This window comes from Pseudopipra pipra, chromosome 25, assembly GCF_036250125.1.
Source record: "Pseudopipra pipra isolate bDixPip1 chromosome 25, bDixPip1.hap1, whole genome shotgun sequence".
NCBI classification, from domain to species: Eukaryota; Metazoa; Chordata; class Aves; order Passeriformes; family Pipridae; genus Pseudopipra; species Pseudopipra pipra.
The window spans coordinates 211888-228215 of record NC_087573.1 but is presented as its reverse complement, the minus strand read 5'-3'; the positions used below and the strand labels follow the sequence as shown (position 1 = coordinate 228215).

The 16328-nt window shown below is 58.0% G+C and overlaps 2 protein-coding genes and 1 long non-coding RNA gene across 8 annotated transcripts in view; 1 reads left to right on the top strand and 2 right to left on the bottom strand.

Moving 5' to 3' along the window:
* SMPD2 (sphingomyelin phosphodiesterase 2) overlaps window positions 1-2547 on the bottom strand; it is a 4422-nt gene extending 1875 nt beyond the window's left edge. The window contains exons 1-6 of one of the 4 annotated variants that reach the window (XM_064635757.1): window positions 2280-2547; window positions 1532-1722; window positions 991-1087; window positions 828-904; window positions 469-562; window positions 291-380 (exon numbers count right to left, since the gene is read on the bottom strand). In XM_064635757.1, the coding sequence (XP_064491827.1) occupies window positions 291-380; window positions 469-562; window positions 828-904; window positions 991-1087; window positions 1532-1581 (408 nt within the window). In that variant the 5' untranslated portion in view covers window positions 1582-1722; window positions 2280-2547. Of the gene's footprint in view, window positions 1-290; window positions 381-468; window positions 563-827; window positions 905-990; window positions 1088-1531; window positions 1723-2230 lie in introns of all 4 variants that reach the window. The other 3 variants (XM_064635759.1, XM_064635758.1, XM_064635760.1) reach the window with 3 other exon arrangements.
* On the top strand, window positions 2514-3556 carry LOC135402518 (uncharacterized). Its single transcript, XR_010425147.1, has 2 exons — window positions 2514-2587; window positions 2913-3556. It is a non-coding gene; the product is annotated as an uncharacterized LOC135402518 (long non-coding RNA).
* TEAD3 (TEA domain transcription factor 3) overlaps window positions 3275-16328 on the bottom strand; it is a 25127-nt gene continuing 12073 nt past the window's right edge. For 2 of the 3 annotated variants that reach the window (XM_064635778.1, XM_064635779.1), the window contains exons 3-14: window positions 13504-13568; window positions 11648-11710; window positions 11454-11516; window positions 8989-9000; window positions 8505-8642; window positions 8228-8271; window positions 8059-8120; window positions 7545-7678; window positions 7259-7432; window positions 6958-7098; window positions 6593-6745; window positions 3275-6002 (exon numbers count right to left, since the gene is read on the bottom strand). In XM_064635778.1, the coding sequence (XP_064491848.1) occupies window positions 5889-6002; window positions 6593-6745; window positions 6958-7098; window positions 7259-7432; window positions 7545-7678; window positions 8059-8120; window positions 8228-8271; window positions 8505-8642; window positions 8989-9000; window positions 11454-11516; window positions 11648-11710; window positions 13504-13568 (1163 nt within the window). In that variant the 3' untranslated portion in view covers window positions 3275-5888. The remainder of the gene's footprint in view (window positions 6003-6592; window positions 6746-6957; window positions 7099-7258; window positions 7433-7544; window positions 7679-8058; window positions 8121-8227; window positions 8272-8504; window positions 8643-8988; window positions 9001-11453; window positions 11517-11647; window positions 11711-13503; window positions 13569-16328) is intronic. The other variant, XM_064635780.1, reaches the window with a different exon arrangement.

Sequence of the window (16328 nt, the reverse complement as noted above, 5' to 3'; positions counted from 1 at the left end):
GCTCCCTGCAAACCTACCCAACCTCTCTAGACGGTTCACCTAGGGTCTGGCCAACACCTCTGCCTTTATCTCACCCCCCTGGGGACAGCCTGGGATGCTCACCCCACTGCACAGCCAGACTGTGTGTCCCTGTCCCCCCTTCCTGAGTAATATTTTATTAAATCAGTGCATAGTCCAGGACAGAGGGTGAAGAGCAGGGGTTAAAGCAAGCGGACAGCAAAGAAGTGGCCCTTCATCTCCCTCCTTCCCATTGTCCCCCCCCATGCTGGGTCCTTCCCTGGGATGCTCACGTGGGTGACATAGATGTTGAAGATGATCCCTGAGATCCTGATGATGACAAGGCCAACGGATTTGCCACAAAACCAGTCCCCATGTTGGAGCTGCCAGAGGGGAAGAAGAGCAGGTTGGGGCCACTGAGGCTCCACGGGGGTGGACACAATGGTGCCATATGCCTCCTGCCCCACTTACCATGTAGGGGTACCCATTCAGCGAGTACTGGTAGAGGAGCGTGTCCAGAATGCGGAACCTGGAGAAGACGCAGAGGCCGCTGCCGATCACCCCACTGCAGGAGGAGAAAAGCACAGTGGGGAAGTGTGGTCCCCAAAAACTCTGCCTCGCTCCAGCCCCGAGCCAGGAGGGCTCCACGGATGCCTGAGTCCTAGTGTGCTCCCATGAGCATCCCACTCTCCAGACATGGGGTCTCCCACAGTGACAGAGGTGACCTACAGCACCTGCACCAGTCTCTACATGTGTCAAACATAGGACATGGCACAGCCCTGCCCACTGCCCCACAGACAGTCCTGGGGAGCTGGCCTTGTCCTTCTCACCTGCGGAAGTAATGAGAGAAGGGGTAACAGCCTCCTAGTTTCACCTTCAAGTCACTGTAGTCCCGTTCACTCCACACCTGGAGAACAGTAGGATGGGCTGAGAACAGTCACACTCACATCCCACGCTGGGAATGGGCACACTCGGCTCAGAAACTGCCCTCACCTCCTGAAGAAGTACCAGATCAAAGTCCTCCTGGCGCAGCATGTCCCCGATGAGCCGGATGCGCTCCTGCCGCCGTTTGCTCAGGTAGCGAATGGCCCTGCCAGAGAGGGGTGACAGTCACAGCCTGGCGGGGACGGGGTGATGGGGGCTGTCGGGGCACACTGCCACCCGAAATGGGGAGAGAGGGCTCCAGCACCAGCATAAGCAGGATGCAGATGGGAAAGGGCTATGCGAGGCCATTTGGACAAGAGGGATAACGCAGGGAGGCTGTTTGGGGACAGCTTCTCCTACCTGCAGATCTGAGGCAGCTCATCCTTGCTTGGGGTGCAAATGGGGGACCTTCCCCGGGGTTAACAGGCACAGAGGGGACTGGAGGTACTACCCAGGCAAGCACCTCATGACCCTCTGGGGCTAGGAGAGTGGTGTGACTCCAAAATGAAGGGGACACAAAGGTAACCCCAAAGTGGGACCCCTCTCCCAATGTGGTGTCCCCATCCCCACCCATGCAGCCTGGCACAGCCCTGGCAAACACTGGACTCACCAGCAGTTGAGGTCAAAGACACGAAGGCGCAGGGCGGGATCGCCCTCCATCTCTTGCTGGATTTTGCAGAGGCCAGAGGGCAACGCTGGGCAGGGGGGGGTCCTGCAGGGAGCAGACTGGGGGGACAGCCCCGGGGAGCCGGCGGAAGGTGCAGGACAGAGCCAGGGATCCGGGCTGGCGTAGCAGAAAGGCTGAGCCAAGGCAAAAGCCAGGAAGGAGGAGTGCTCAGGGTGCTCCAGCCTACCCTGGGCCTGACCCCTCTGCTCCTGTGCACAAAGCCCATCCCGAACCCCAACTTGCCCCCACAAAGGGATCCATGTACCCCGACCACTATGTGACCCTCCATCCAGTTTGGACACTGGTGGGCCAGGGATGGCATACAGGGCTCAACCTTCTGTCTGTCAGTGAGTTGTGTCCAGGATGGACTTTCACCCTGGTTTCAGGGTGAAACCCTGGAGATGCGAAGCACGGGCATGGGACAACCCCCCACACCTCCCCACTCGGGAAGCCCACGCATCCTTTTGGAGACTCCAAACCGCGGAGGAGCCAGAAGCTCCCTAAGCAGCTCCAGCGCTCTCCCAGCCCCAGCGCTCTCCCAGCCCTCGCTTCTCTCACGCCTGACCCCGTAAGATTATCCAGGATGCCGGTAGCAGGCGGCCGGGGGAGGGAGCCGAGCTCTGCCTGCTCCGGCGGCATTACCGAGCTGCTCGTCCCGTTCCTGCGCAGTGCTAACACCGGCGTCTCCTACCAAGGCTGAGCCCTCCGAGGCGCTCTCCGCTCCCAGCTCCCCGAGGGACGGGCGGGCGGCGCGACAGCGGCGGGACGCGGAGCGGGACGGGGCAGCGGCAACAGGCGGAGCGGCAACAGGCGGAGCGGGACAGCTGGAGGAGCGGGGCAACAGGCGGAACGGGGCAACAGGCGGAACGGGGCAACCAGCCGAGCGGGGACGGGACCGGAGCAACAGGAGGAACGGGAGGCGGAGCGACCGGCGGGGCCGAGAGCGGACCTGGAGCGGGGCTGCGGGGACTGCGCGGACTACGCGGACTACGCGTCCCGGCAGGCAACGGAGCGGAGCGGAAGGGGAGGGGCCGGGGCCGGGGCGGATGAATGGGACGGGGCCGGGTCTGGGGCCGGGGCGGATGAATGGGACGGGGCCGGGTCTGGGGCCGGGGTCCGTGAATGGGACTGGGCCGGGGCGGATGAATGGGACGGGGCCGGGTCTGGGGTCGGTGAATGGGCCGGTGGGTGTAACGGGGGGCGCTGGGGGTGCACGAGGAGCACTGGGGTACGCGCGTCTCGCAGGACGGGGGAAAGCAGCTGGTGTTAAAATACGTCGTCTGTGTCCCCTGTGTTTGGAACCGGGTGTGTGTGTACCGAACAGCCGAGGCACTACGAGCAGGGCTTCGAGGGGTGTTGCTGACTGGTGGGACAGACCAGCCTTCTGCCACCTGCTGCCGGCGTGGGCGAGAATGCGACCCCCTAAAACGTGTCCCTGAACCCAGCGATGCTGCCGGGAATTGCAGGGAAGCGTCTTCCATGGGGTTGGTCGACCTTTCCCAAGCAAACCCTGCACCAGTGATTCAAATCAGAGCAAAATACAGCTGGATGTGGCATCCCGGTGCCGGGAGAGGGGGTCGCGGGAGAAACGTTACCCAGCCATGGGGTTTCATGGGACAGAGCAGCTTTCATAGTCCTGGTTGTTGAAGAAAACCCCAAGAAATAAAATATGAACTTCAGAAGCACTTGAGCCAACCCATGAACAAATAATTTTAATATTTATTTAGCAGACTGTAGTTTTTTCGGAGCTCTACAGTCTCCTCTCTTTGAAGTTGGACAGATACAGTAAACACAACAAATATATGATACAACCCATCACAGCTGGATTAAAAAAAATACACAAAAAATATAATACATAAAAAATTGGATTTTTAACATTGTGGACTGACACAGCTCTAAAAATGGTGATTGTAACCCTGGTAAGCTTTACAAAGTCTTTAAAAAAATAAAACAGTACTTCATGTGAAATTCATAAATACACTGGAGGAGAACAGAGAGGCTGGGGGGCAGGGGAGTTGAGAAAGTGTCTCTGGGATCCTGGCTAAACCCCGGCCAGGGCTGCTGGGGGCACCAGTCAGCGTGTGCCTGGGGTGTGGGTGCACACCCTGGGGCTCAGTGCAGGCAGGATGGAGGGATGCAGGGGTGGAGGGAGGGTGGAGGCACAAACCAGTCCAGTTAATGAAGAGCTTTGTCCCTGGTTGGGGCTGGGAGTGGGGCACACCTGTGTTTTATGGTGGGGGAGTTTTGAGTTTTCATTCCCAGAGTTTCAGATCAGTGAGTGAAACGGAAGAAGAAAAAAAAAACACAACAAAACAACAAACATGCTACATATGAGAACTCAGCCAGGCTGCCCTGGCACAGCACTGGGATAGGACTCCAGTGCCTTGCCTTGGATTTTTCCCTCTCTCCACCCTGCTCCATCTTGCCCTGTTCAATGCAGCTGCCTAAGTCCAGTCCCACCATGGAGCCCTCAGCTGGGTGTGGGGCCAGGATGGCTCTGCCCTGTCCCACAGGGATGGGTGTCTTCTCCCAGCAGCAAGAGGTCAAAGCCCCCATGCCTCACCAGACACAAGGCATCACAGTGGCAGCCAAGGCACTTTCCTGGGCTCTGAGGCTGTTCCTGCTCCTTTGCACCTGGCAGCACTGAGCCTAAACCTGCCCTGTCTCCCCATCCTGGGCTTTAGCCCCCCTCAAACCACTCCTGCCCCCCCTGCAGCACTGGTCTCTGCATTTCCTGCCACCTTCGCTCCCCTGCCAACACGAGAAATCCGTCCAGACCTGGCCACCTCGGGCTCCCTGTCCCCCTGCCAGCCTCCTGCCACCCTGCTCCATGCCACCTTGTCTCTCTGTGCCCCTCCTGCACCCCGGGGATGCTCTTCCCAGCCTCTGTTCTTGCAGTTGCAGCCTCAGGGCTGGGCATGCTGCATTGGCTTACTTTGGGCAGCAGCCATAAAAATACCTCCAAGCACACCCAGTCCCTTATCCTGGCATCCTTCCTGTTCTCTGTCCCCTCTCTGTCTCTGTCCCCTCTGTCCTAAACCCTGCCCACTGACAGCCTGGCCCTGTGTTCCTCAATATGCTTTTCCCTGCACGAGCCACTTCTCTGGCCACTTCCCACAGGATGCAGGCAAGTGGACAGAGCAATCCAGAACAGTCAACACAGAAAAAAGGCAAAAAAGGTGAAGAAAAAAGAACCGAAACAAAGAAAATGTATATATGCAAAGTAAATCAGGCAAATCTAACCTCACTGCTCTCTACTCATGACTCCTCAGCAAGTGACCACAGCAGGGACATTGAGCCTGGGCCACCCCCAAGCGCTATCCTTGAAAGCCCACACAGAGCTCAGGGGATCCCACACAAAAACCAGCCAGAGATGAAAATATCCTGAGCCTTCCCTACACAAGCCACTCCCTGTGCCTGGTAGTTCCGCTGTTGCCTCCAACCCAGTAAACTCTGCTGTCACCTCTGCTGGTCACCAGCACGGCACGGGGCAGAGGCCCAGGCACTGCAGAGGGTCATCATCCCGATTACAAGCACGGTGTCCTTTTAAAAAGTATTTAAAAAGCACTTTAACTTAAAAAAAGGAAAAGAAAAAAAGAAAGAGACATAAAAAAACATGGTTTGCATTGTCGATGCCCTCATGCCTTCACTGCCACTGGTTCCCAGTGCCCCAACTGCACACAGAGAAGCCTCCCGGCTGCCAGTCCCAGGGAGGCAGCAATGTCCCCCTCCTCCACTCTGCTCTGCCCTGCTCCTGCCTTGCACAGGTCCCCACTGCCACCTGGGCTCTGCCAAGCTGTGCCAATGACACTGCTGCTGCCATGCCAATCAGTTTTGGACCAGACCTGGTGCAATGCCCCTCCTCCAGCCCATCTGTGCTCACTCCTCTCCACTCAGGACCAGGACCACTTCAGAGTGAGGGTGGGGGTGAAAGAAAGGGTCGTTCTCTGCTCCGACATCCCGCTGGTGACGACACGGTGGGATCCTGGCCTTTATCAGCAACACCGAGGACCGGTCTCTCCTCATCCAGCACCGGATGTGGGTTTCCTTTCTCCCTATGTTTCTTTTCCCATTCTTTGTTTTTTTGGTTTTTTTTTCATTTATTAAAAAAAAAACAAAAACTGTTCCTAAGTAGAAAACATCTGCAATCACAAGTCAGTCTTTTTTGGCTATTGTTGTTCTTCCTCCTCCTCCTCTCTTCAAATGACTTCTCACAAGGCAACAGGCACGGGTGGCTACTCTGCATGGCCCCCTCCCTCCCCTGCACGCCCCTTGTGCCCCTGCCTGTCCCCGAGTGCCCCTAGTCCTTGACCAACTTGTACACATGGTGCTGGGCGCCGTGCTCGCTGGTGGAGACCTCGAAAACAAAGGCAATGCAGAGCAAGGTTTCCTGGGTATCCCTGTTCGTAACAACCTGTAGCAGAGCAGAGCGTGTTAGGGGAGTGCTGTGGGCAGATGCAGTTATTCAGGGGGTTGCATGGGCTCATGCACATGGGCACAGCCACTTTGCATCATGAAAAATTTGTTACCCATTATTTGTAGGGTTGCACAGGCACTGGCAGAGTCAATTTAATTGCACTGTCAATATTTACTACCCAATTTTGGGGCGGGGGGGAGGGAACAGGCTGAGGAACAGCCTGAATTGCACCACCAAAAATTTGCTACCTGTTGTTTGGGAGAGTGTTGCATGGGCTCAGGCATAGCCACTGCATTTGCACCACAGAAAATTGCTACCCATTATTTGGGGAAGGCAAACAGGCTCAGGCACAGCCTATTTAACTGCACCGTGAAAAATTTGCTTCCCATTATCTGGGAGACTCGTCCAGGCTCAGGCCTGTTTGCATCATCAAGATCTGCTCCCTGGAATTCAGGGACTGTGTGGGCTCAGGCACAGCCAGGAGTATCTGAGCTGCTGGAGCACATGCCCAGGGCCGGCAGGGCCAATGCAAGTGCGGGCTCCACACTTCTGGTGGGAAACATTCCCTGGAAAAGGAGTGGAGGTACCTGCAGGATGGTGAAATTCTCCAGGACACTGTTCATCATGTACTTCTCTGGGAGGTGCTTGAGTTTGTGGATGAAGTTGATCATGTACTCGCACATGGGAGACCGGTGGATGCGGTAGATGAACCGTCCGTTCTCCAGACGTGCATACTCCGTCTGCAGGGGACAGCCAGGGTGAGCAGCTGTCACATGGGACGTAGGCATGGGCAAGTGGTGGCCAGCTGGGACACAGTGATGTCCTCTCCGCTCCGCCCATGGACAGGTATGAAGCCACATGTCCTACACCCAGCTCTGGGGCTTTCTCCATCCCAGGACCTGGTGTGGACCAATTCCTACCCCTTCCCGATGCAGCAGGGCATGGAACTCACCTCCACTTTTTCCACGACCTGCTTCCCAAAAGAGCACACCTTGGTGGATACTGTGATGGTCATGTTCTCTGCACTGCTGTACTGGCTGCTGACACCGTAGAATGTCCCCGGCCCGTCCTGGATCGTGCTGTTCAGATCAGCCTGGAGAGATGAGGGGAGAGAGGGTCCCATTAGGCACCACCACACCCAGCTCTCGATGGGGACAGGAGACACCAGCTTTCATGCTGGCAGGGGGCCCAACCTGCAACGAGCCCATGGCTCAAGGACAACCCTTCCCATCCTAATCCTCCCAGCATCATACCCAAAATTTGACGAGAAAGAAGGAGTTCTGGGGCCCACGCTCATAGAGTTCCTTAAGGCCACCTTTCTTTTCAGGAAACTTGTCATAGATCTGGCGGATGTCCACAGCCTCCAGCAGTGGGTCGCTGTATGAGGGGTTCGTCTGGCCAATGTGCACAAAGAGGTGTTTGCTGTACTGTAGGGACCAGGGACATTAGAATGAGAGGTCAGGTGAAAGCAAGATGCCACCAAGCACAGGTGTGTGTGCCATCCCCCACAGCTGGTGGGGGTACGGAGGGGACCGTTACCGTTTCAGCATCCCGCGGCACCTCCATGAAGGCCGAGTACTCCAGGAGCCGGAGCTTGGCGGAGGCGATGGTGCGGTCCTGCCAGACAGGCACGGCTGATGCAGCTGGCGGGAGCGGAGCCAAGGGCTCGTAACCTGGGGCAGGGGGAATGACATGGGGATGGGGGCAGCTGTGAACTGGGGGGAGTCCCCCTGCAATGCCATGGTGCTGCTGTCCTCACTGCATTCCCCACTCTCCCTTATCTCCCAGCATGGGGGTTTTCCCACAGAGTGGCTAAAACACAGGATGTGCCAGTCCTACTCCTGAGTGGAAAGGGACTGGAGGGGACCCAGCCAGGAGCAGCAGGGTCCTGCTCACTGCAGGACTTTTTGCCAGGTTTAAACTCAGGCTTTTCCCCCATCAGGACTGGGGAGGAGCCTCAGGTGGGTAGCACCGTGGGTGGGAGGGGACAGGGGACAAATATGACCTGGCAGGGGCGCAGGGTTCCCTGCAAGGGGGCAAGGATGTGACTTACTGGCTAGTGATGGAGGCATGGGTGGCTGGATGGGGTAAGCTGGTTGTGCAAACGGTTTAATGCTGGAAAGTAAAGAGCAATCATCAGGTTACCAAGCCCGGGATACCCCACTCCCTTGCCAAGGTAGGGTCCTGCCTGGTGCCAGGTAGTGGAGGGGTTTCGTACTTACTCCTGAGAGGGTCCAGGCTGTCCTGGGATAGGCCCACTCCAAAACTGGGGAAGTAGCACAGGGAAAAGTCAGCGGCTTATGACTTTCTGCCCCAGCCAAATTCCCCTCACCTGCTGCAAACAGCAGGGAGCCCCCATTTCTCCCCCTGCATTCTCCCCCTGCATGGCTGAGGATGGCTGTTGATCATCCCCCTGTCCTGTGTGGCTCATGCACAGGGATCCATGCCCCCCCCTGCCCCAGGGGGTCCCTGTACAGGGGAACATGGGGTTGTGCTCACCCTGGGGGCAGCAGAGAAGACGGCCTGAGGAAGAGGAGGTGGGGGGCTGAGCTTGTTCTGCAGGACGCTGGCTGACACGATCTGCGCAGAGGACATGGAAGCCATGCTCTGCAGAGCTTTATCCTTCGAGACCTGGTCCTGGAGGCAAAAGGGAAGACAGGAGGGTAGTGGTGGTTACAGGGGCAGACTGAGCTCCCTCAATCCAATTGTGCCTGACAGGTTTTGCAAAGCTAGGAGCCAACTCTGCAGCCTGGCCGAGGGGTGAGGGCAGAGGGATCCCCCCACCCCTCTCAAATGTACCCATCTTAATTAACATTTGAAGCTTGAAAATGTTCCCTGGGCAAAAGCTGACAGCTCTGGAAGATGTGAATCCCTGTCCCACTCCCAACCCCTGTTGCCCCCCACCCTTGGGGTTAGCCCCTCCATGGAAGAGGGCAAAAGGCAATGGGGAACAAAAGGCATTTCAAACTCAAACTCAACTTACCAAGTTCATGGCCTGTCCACAAAAGAAAGGAAAAAAAAAGGTTAGAGCGTTGTGGGAGCCTATGGGTACTGTGTGCACCTCCCCATCAGTCAGGTATCCCCACTCCCAGCTCATCACGGCATCACACAGATTTGGGGAGTGAACCCCTCGACCTGGTTGGTCACCAGGGGATTGCACATGGTGGCCATTTATGCCTGGGCTTAATCCCACCAGGAACGGGATGCCAAAGTCCCCCAGTATTTTATGGGGTCACTGAGGTGAGCCAAGCCTGTGTCTTTCTTGGCTCTTTAATAACCTCTACAACCTCTTCAGGGGCCCTCAATGCTTGCCAGGGCACAGAGAGAAAGAGCTGCCAGCTCCTGCTCTGACTGGCAAAGGGCACCTGCACCTGCCATGTGTGCATTTATATAGGAGACCAATCATTTTTCCTTTTCCCTTTTGCTCTGGAGGTCACAGCACTGCTGGGCAGGAGCACAGGGCTCAAGGCTCCCAGGTATTGCCTGGGGCAAGGCTGATCCTCCACTTGCATTCACAGGACATGTGCATGCTGGTCCCAGTGCACACCCTCTGTTTTCCTTCTGAACCTTCCCCAGGGATCAATGCTTCATTTATTTTCACCTGGGGTAGGGTGGGAGCGCAGGCATGCAGCCACACGCCGGGAGCATGAACACACACATGACTGCAGCTCAAAAATACAGACACTGCTCATGGAAGGGAATTTCCATCCCACAGTGCTGCGTGAGGGCAGAGGGCTGCCTGCACCGATCTTGGGAAAGGATGTTTTGTATCCCCGGAGTATTGCTCAGGGGGATCTCTGTCCTGGCCGTTCCCTGCCAAATCCCACAGGGAGCATGCCTGGGGATAGAGAGCACAGCCATGGACACAGGCCTCCAACCCTGGACCCCAGGAGTCACTGCTGCCTCCAACTCCCCCTTTGCCCTGCACTGTGCTGTGCAGCAAGAAAAGCTATTCATTCTGTTATTTTGTTGTAAAGGCTTCTGCTGCTGCTGACCCTGCTGCCCTCACCTCCCTGACTGCCCTTCTCGGGAGCTGGGTTTAAGACATACAAGCGCAGAGGAGCCTCCCCAAATAGTTTTGGGTGCCATCTCCTGGCTTCTCCCAGCAGATCAAACCCTCCTGGGCTGTGGGAGCCCTCCTGCCACCTCAGTCATGGGGCACTGGGGTCCTTGCTGAAGGGCTTTGGAGGGCACAACTTGGTGAGCTTCCAGGCAGCATGAACTGGAGCTTGTTAAAACTTTGAGGACAAAACTGCCAGCTCCAGCTCTGATGGTGGCCCTCGCTCTCAACTCTCTGGCCCCTGCTGCCAGCCTCAGTGCTGGAGATGGATAGAGCACCCAGGACAGGGGGGGCTGGTGATGCTTTTGGGACCTCAAGGTCAGTGGGCTGAAAGGTTTTCTGGGCTCCCACACACCCAGCAAGGCAGTAGGTCACCCCTGGAGATGCCCAAGGAGATCCTCCCTGGTGTGACAGTGCAGGCATTAAGTCAGGCACATCCCAGGAGCTGGCTGTCCCCAGTGGGCAGTCATGCAGTGGGGACTGCTCTGCCCCCCACCTTGCACCGTGTGTGTCCAACCCGAACAGGGCTCGGTCTTTCGGTGATGCTCCCAGGCCTGTCTACGCCCCCCCACCATCACCCTCCCCACTGCCACCACAAAGCTCGGTGGGAACGGTTATGGAAGGATTAGTTGGGCTCCAGTTAGGAGGAAAGAAGAAGAGAAGGAAGGAAAGAAAAGCCAACCAGAGAAGAGAGAGAGGATGATCCAGTTTTTCCTCACTTGGCTCCCTTGGCTCCTGGAACCATGGACTGCCCCGACACTGCTGAGCCTCCTTCCCAGCACCATGGTCCCATCTGGACCTGCTGCCATGCACATCCCTGAGGTGCCCCTAGGCCATACTCACATCCTGGTGTCTCACAAGCCACTGGGTTGGCAGCCTGCAGGGAGCCCCCTGACCCCCCTGCTTCTGCCCACATCCCACCAGCAGCTGTCCTGAGTAGGGTCAGGTCTCAGTTGAGGAGGGGAGCGGGCCTTTGCATACCTTGCTTAAACCTTACTCTGCTTCATTGGCTGCTCTGGGGAGATCTTCCCCTCCTGGGAGAACCCCTGATGGCCCAAAAGAGGGGGCAGCCCTCATACATCACTGGAGGAGGGTTTAAACCCACATTTCCCCATGGCAGAGTTCTTGCCCAGGTGAAAAGAGGGGATTCGGCACCCAAATTCACCCTCCTGAAGGAAAGGGAAGGGCTCTGTTGCCCCTCCTTGCACTTCTCTCCGGGCATCCCACAATGACACCTGTAAAGATCATCCGGTCCTAGAAGCCAAGTGAGCGGGAAGAAAAATAAAACACCAAAAAAGAAAGGTAATACAGGGAAGCAAGCGGCACACCGCAGAGCCGAGGGGGTTAGTCGTCAGCAGGCGGGGGCCAGCGATGCGGGGAACGCGTACCTTCAGCTTGGACTGAATCTCACGAGATTTCCGTCGGGCAAGAACCTGCAAGTGGCTAGAGACCTGCAGAGAGAGAGCAGAAGGAGAGGGGGAACAGCAGAGCCGTCAACCAGAGGAAAGGAGGAAGAAGGAAAGGGGCTGCCCATGCTCACAGAGACACCGCCGCAGACACCTGGGCAAGGGCGTCAACGTACCTTGATGCCAACCTGGTACTCCCGCACCTTCTTCCGAGCTAGAACCTGTATGTGGCTGGACACCTAGCGCCCGCCACGCCGTTCGGAAAGGAAAACACAGAGAACGTGAAGATATGTTCCCCCTGCAGGGTGGGATGCTGTCCCCAGGGAAGGGAGTGTGGAGAAATGGGGGAGCACTTTTTGCTGCTTCTGGATGATGCTGAGGGTCGTGCACCTGCCGCGAGCTGGAGGAAGGAAAAATGAGGGGGACCCTGGTGCTGCACTGGTTGATGCTTGTTTGTGCCCCCCTGGCTGGGGTGAAGCTCCTTGGAGTAAAGCTGCTGCAATTGAGTGGGTCAATATTTACCATCTCTTGGAGATAGACAGACCCTGCCAGCCCCTGCAAGCACAATAACCTAAGGATACAGCCTTGCAGGTTTGGGGTGTCCCTGGGTTACTTGGCAGGGGCTGCAGTGGGACTGCCAGTCCTAAATTAATCCAGGAGGGACTGGTTCATTGCCCCAGGGCTCCTGCTGATCTTGCAGGTGGGAAAGATGAGAAAGTGGTTTTTTGTGTCTAGGTCCCTGTAGGAGGAGGATTCAAAGAAAAGGGACTGATGTCCAGGCAGGAAAGGTGCAGCATGGCTGGGGGGCCTGAGCCACAGGCAGGGGGGCATCTGGCAACCCACCAGGGTTTAGGGCTGATTTTAGGAAGAACCTTCTCACACCAGTGCCAGTCTGTCCAAGAAGAGACACAGGGCTGTCCAGGACACGAGCGCACAGAGAGATCAATGCCATGTCAGCTCTCCCCTGCGCTTTTCCTGAGTCCCTCCAGAGCATTGCATTCTTACCCCATGGAGGGGGGGCTCACCTATGTCTTTAAGCCAGAAATAAAGCACTGCTTGGCACTGGTCTAAACACAAGGACAGTGGCCAGACTGTGGTCCCTCTCCCTCCAGCATAAGTCCTGGAGCAATGTCACCTCCAGTGTCTTGGCACCAGCATTCCTCTCTTGCTGGGACTCATGGCAGTCCCAGCCTAAGTGTCCCAAACCCATCCATCTCCCTGTGGTGGGAGATGCTCCCCAGCATCCAAGGCCACTGGTTCTGCCAGGACAGGTGGTTTGGCTCCTGGTTAGGGGCCACCGTGGAGGGGAGGGAAGAGCCACTGGACATGTGACAAACAGATGTCCCACTGAGGGCTGCAGCAGCCTGGTCCTCAGACAGGTTTGGTGCGATGAGGGCTCCAGGGATGAGTGTGACCACTGTGTGCTCCCTGCCCTGTCAGCATCCCTGTCTGCCCCAGCATCCAACGGCGCAGGGCAGCAATGTCGGGGAAAGGGTTCTGCGGTACCTCTGGCCCCACCAAGACCAGCACCACAGCCCTGCACAGCCAGTCCCTGGATCCCTGGCTGAGTTGGGGATGCCTTGGTCTCAGCCCAGGGGTGCCTTTGCTGTGGCGTCTGGCAGAAGTGGTAAAATGCCTGGCATGGGGCAGAGGCAGGAACAGTCTCCAGACTCAGGAGTAGTAGCAGATTCATGCCAACACACACAGATATACACACTGCCTTGGATAGAGATTTTGAGGGCTCCTGCCACCCATGGGGTGACCTCAACCAGGCAGGGGGCTGGGTGCTGCCTGCTCCTACAAGCCCTATTTCAGGGCATCCTGGGAGAGAGCAAACCCGAGGGGGATTGTGCTCACAGGCAAAGCTCCTCACAGAGGATGGGGGACCCGCTGACAGCAGCGGTGGCTCCAGGAGGGGACACGGAGGGCGGGCGATGCAGCCAGAAAATCCGCTCCCCCTCGGGCTTACCTGGCACCCCCTCCCATCCCACCCTGAGCCCACCCCAGGAGAAACAGCAGAGCAATGCCTCACCTGCTTCCTCGTCCGTGTCTTTCCCGTTCGCAGCTTGATGTACCGGGCGATCAGCTCGTTACGACCTGCCGGCACAGCCAGGAGTCAGCCCCGGGAAACGAGGGCCGGGGCATCACCCCGCAGCGCCCGCGGACCCCCGGCCAGCGGGGGAGGCGCTGCCGGGAGGTGGCGCTGCCGGGACAGTGTCGGGCTCGGGGGGCCGGGCCGGGACAGGGCAGCGCTCCCGCCCCGCGCCCCCGCCCCGCCGGCTCTGCCAGCCCCACACACCGGGGCTCAGAGGGAGGTGACGGTCACCGGGGACTACAGCGGTGTCCCCAGCCACAGACTCCCCCAAAACTCATCCCAGCTGGAACCCCCTCGGAGCCGATGAACCCACTCCCCGCAGCCCTGCCCGCAGGGGTCGCGAGCTGCTCCCCCAACACCCCGCTTCTCGTTTGCAAGCCGTGCTGGCCTTTCCACCAGTATTTCCTAACGTCCTGGTTTAATTCGAAGCAGAAGTTGCTTTTGTGCCACATTTCAGGGGCCAGCTGTGGCCAATCTACGTTCAAACGTCAGAGCAGCTGGGAGCTTTCTTCTCCCGGTCCCGGCCCCCCCGGCCCCCGCCGCCCCCCTCGCCCCCCCCCGCGCACGGGGGCGGCCAGGCACGCCAGATTTATTTTAATGGACCAGATGGTCGCGGTTGGAACTTGTCGAAATGCCCTTGGAGTGGGTTTCAGCTTTAAAAGAATAAAAAAATCCCTTAAAAAAAAATACACTCCCCTCTCCTCTTCCACTCCAAGTGGCCCCCTCCCAGCCCCACAGCAACTGGACCCTCCTGGGGGGACACATACATGAGGACAGACAGGGCCAGGTGCCATGCAGGGATGGCTGCACCCTGGGGTGCCCACGCCAGGCAGGAGCTGGTGGGTGGATGGCAATGGGGGTACCCCTTGCACAGCCAGTGTGGCACCCTAGCACTGAGCACAGCTCCCATCCCTCCAGCCTCCCAGCCTGTGCCGGTGCTTGGCCTCATTAGCACCTAACAAGGGCCAGGTCCTCCAGGGTGCCCAGGTGAGGCGATGCCCACAGCAAGGTGATGACAAGGGGTGCGGGCAGAAGGGACTCTGGTGCTGAGCCCCAGCTTGGGGGTACATCTTCACTGAGCACCACAGCATCTCCCTTTGCATGCCCTTCTCCTGAGTCCCACCTTGTCCCTCCCATACCCTGCTTGCAGGAAAGAAATATGGGGAAAAAATATGGGAAAGAAATGTAGGTGCCTTCATGGACCCAGTGGGGCAGTGCCAGCCCAGCACCTAGTGCCCAGGAGCCAGGGGCAGCATCTCCTGCACCCGTCCTGCCTCACAACATGCCCAGGCCACCCTAGGCTACACCCTTGCAGCCATCCCTGTACCCACGTGCCCTGTCCCCTTTCCTTGTGATTCATCTGGACCGTGCCATTCCCTCTGAGAGGGCATGTCCTCCTCCAAATTACCACATTCCTCAAATTCCTCTCCCCTGACACCACCACATGAACCAGTTGGACAGGCTGGGTTAAAAATAACCCATCAGGCAGCAGAGTGTAGCAAGGCCCAGTATGCCCGTCCTGGGTCCTGGTCCCCCAGCTCCCACCTGCTTTGCCAATCCCGCACCAGTGGGGTAGGGGCTGGTGTGGCCGTGGGCATCCCATTGGACCCCCAAAAAGAGGGGTGGTGGTGGAGAGCAGTGGCACTGGCACACCCTTATGTCACATGCTGGCATCGCTTGTGCCTCCGGTGACCCTGGGGGTCCTGGTAAATTTGGTATGGCCAGCCAGGGATACTGTGAATCCCAGTGGGGAGGTGCTGGAGAAGGTGGGGGGAGATGAAAGGCGGCTGGAGGGGGCTACTGCCTCTTTAAGCAGCTGCCAGATGTCTCTGAAAGGCTGGAAAAACCGGTTGGGGTGTGCTTCGCAGGGCCAGGCTCCCGGCGGCACTTCAGCTATTCCCGGAGAAATCCAAAAAATGCACCCGCTTGGGAAGCCCTGTGCTCCCCCCCACCCCCCACTCACCAGTCCTGGTGCTGTGAGTTGGGGGCCCTGGCAAGCAGGGTAGCACAGGGAGCTGGCATGGGGACAGGGACAATGGCATAGTGCTCTCCACAAAGCTGCATCCCCTCTGCCCCTCTCCGCTGGCAGTGGGTGAGCCATTGCCCTGACAGCAGCATCCTGATGTATTTTGGAGGCTGGGGATAGAGATGCTGGCCCTGGTCCTGCTGTCACCATGGCTATAGTAATAGCCTCTTGCTGACTTTGAGGTCACCAGCCCTGGGGGTGACACCCTGGGAGGCAGAGGGGAAGAGGGACCAGCCCCTACCATGGCAGGGATAGAGACACCATTGCACCTTCCACTGCTCTTTGGTGGCACCATGCGCCCCATGTCAGTGTTACCTCCTGCCTACATGACCCATCCTTATCCTCTTTCTCCCAGTTGCAGAGTCACCAAGACAGAAGTGTTTTGGGAGACACTGGAAACAAGGCTGACACCCCCCCAAAATCATTGTCCCAGTGGGGCTGATCAACCCTGCTGCTGCCAACAGCGTCACCAAAAACTGAGCGGGCTGCAGATGGCTCAGGGTGGGTGAGTGTCCCTTGCCACAGGGTGCTCACCACTGGGTCCAGTTGGGGAGAGTTTGGGGAGCGATGCAAAGGCACACAGGAGCAGGAGGGTTGGGGCTGCCTCTGGCTCTGCAGTCCTGCACCAGCTCCCTGTCCTCACCCCCTCCCTGCCTGACAGCTTCACCAAACCAGTCAGTCCAGCAGGGCCGAGAGAAGGAGGGAGCAGGAGGGAGAGCCAGCGCAGAGGGAGGGG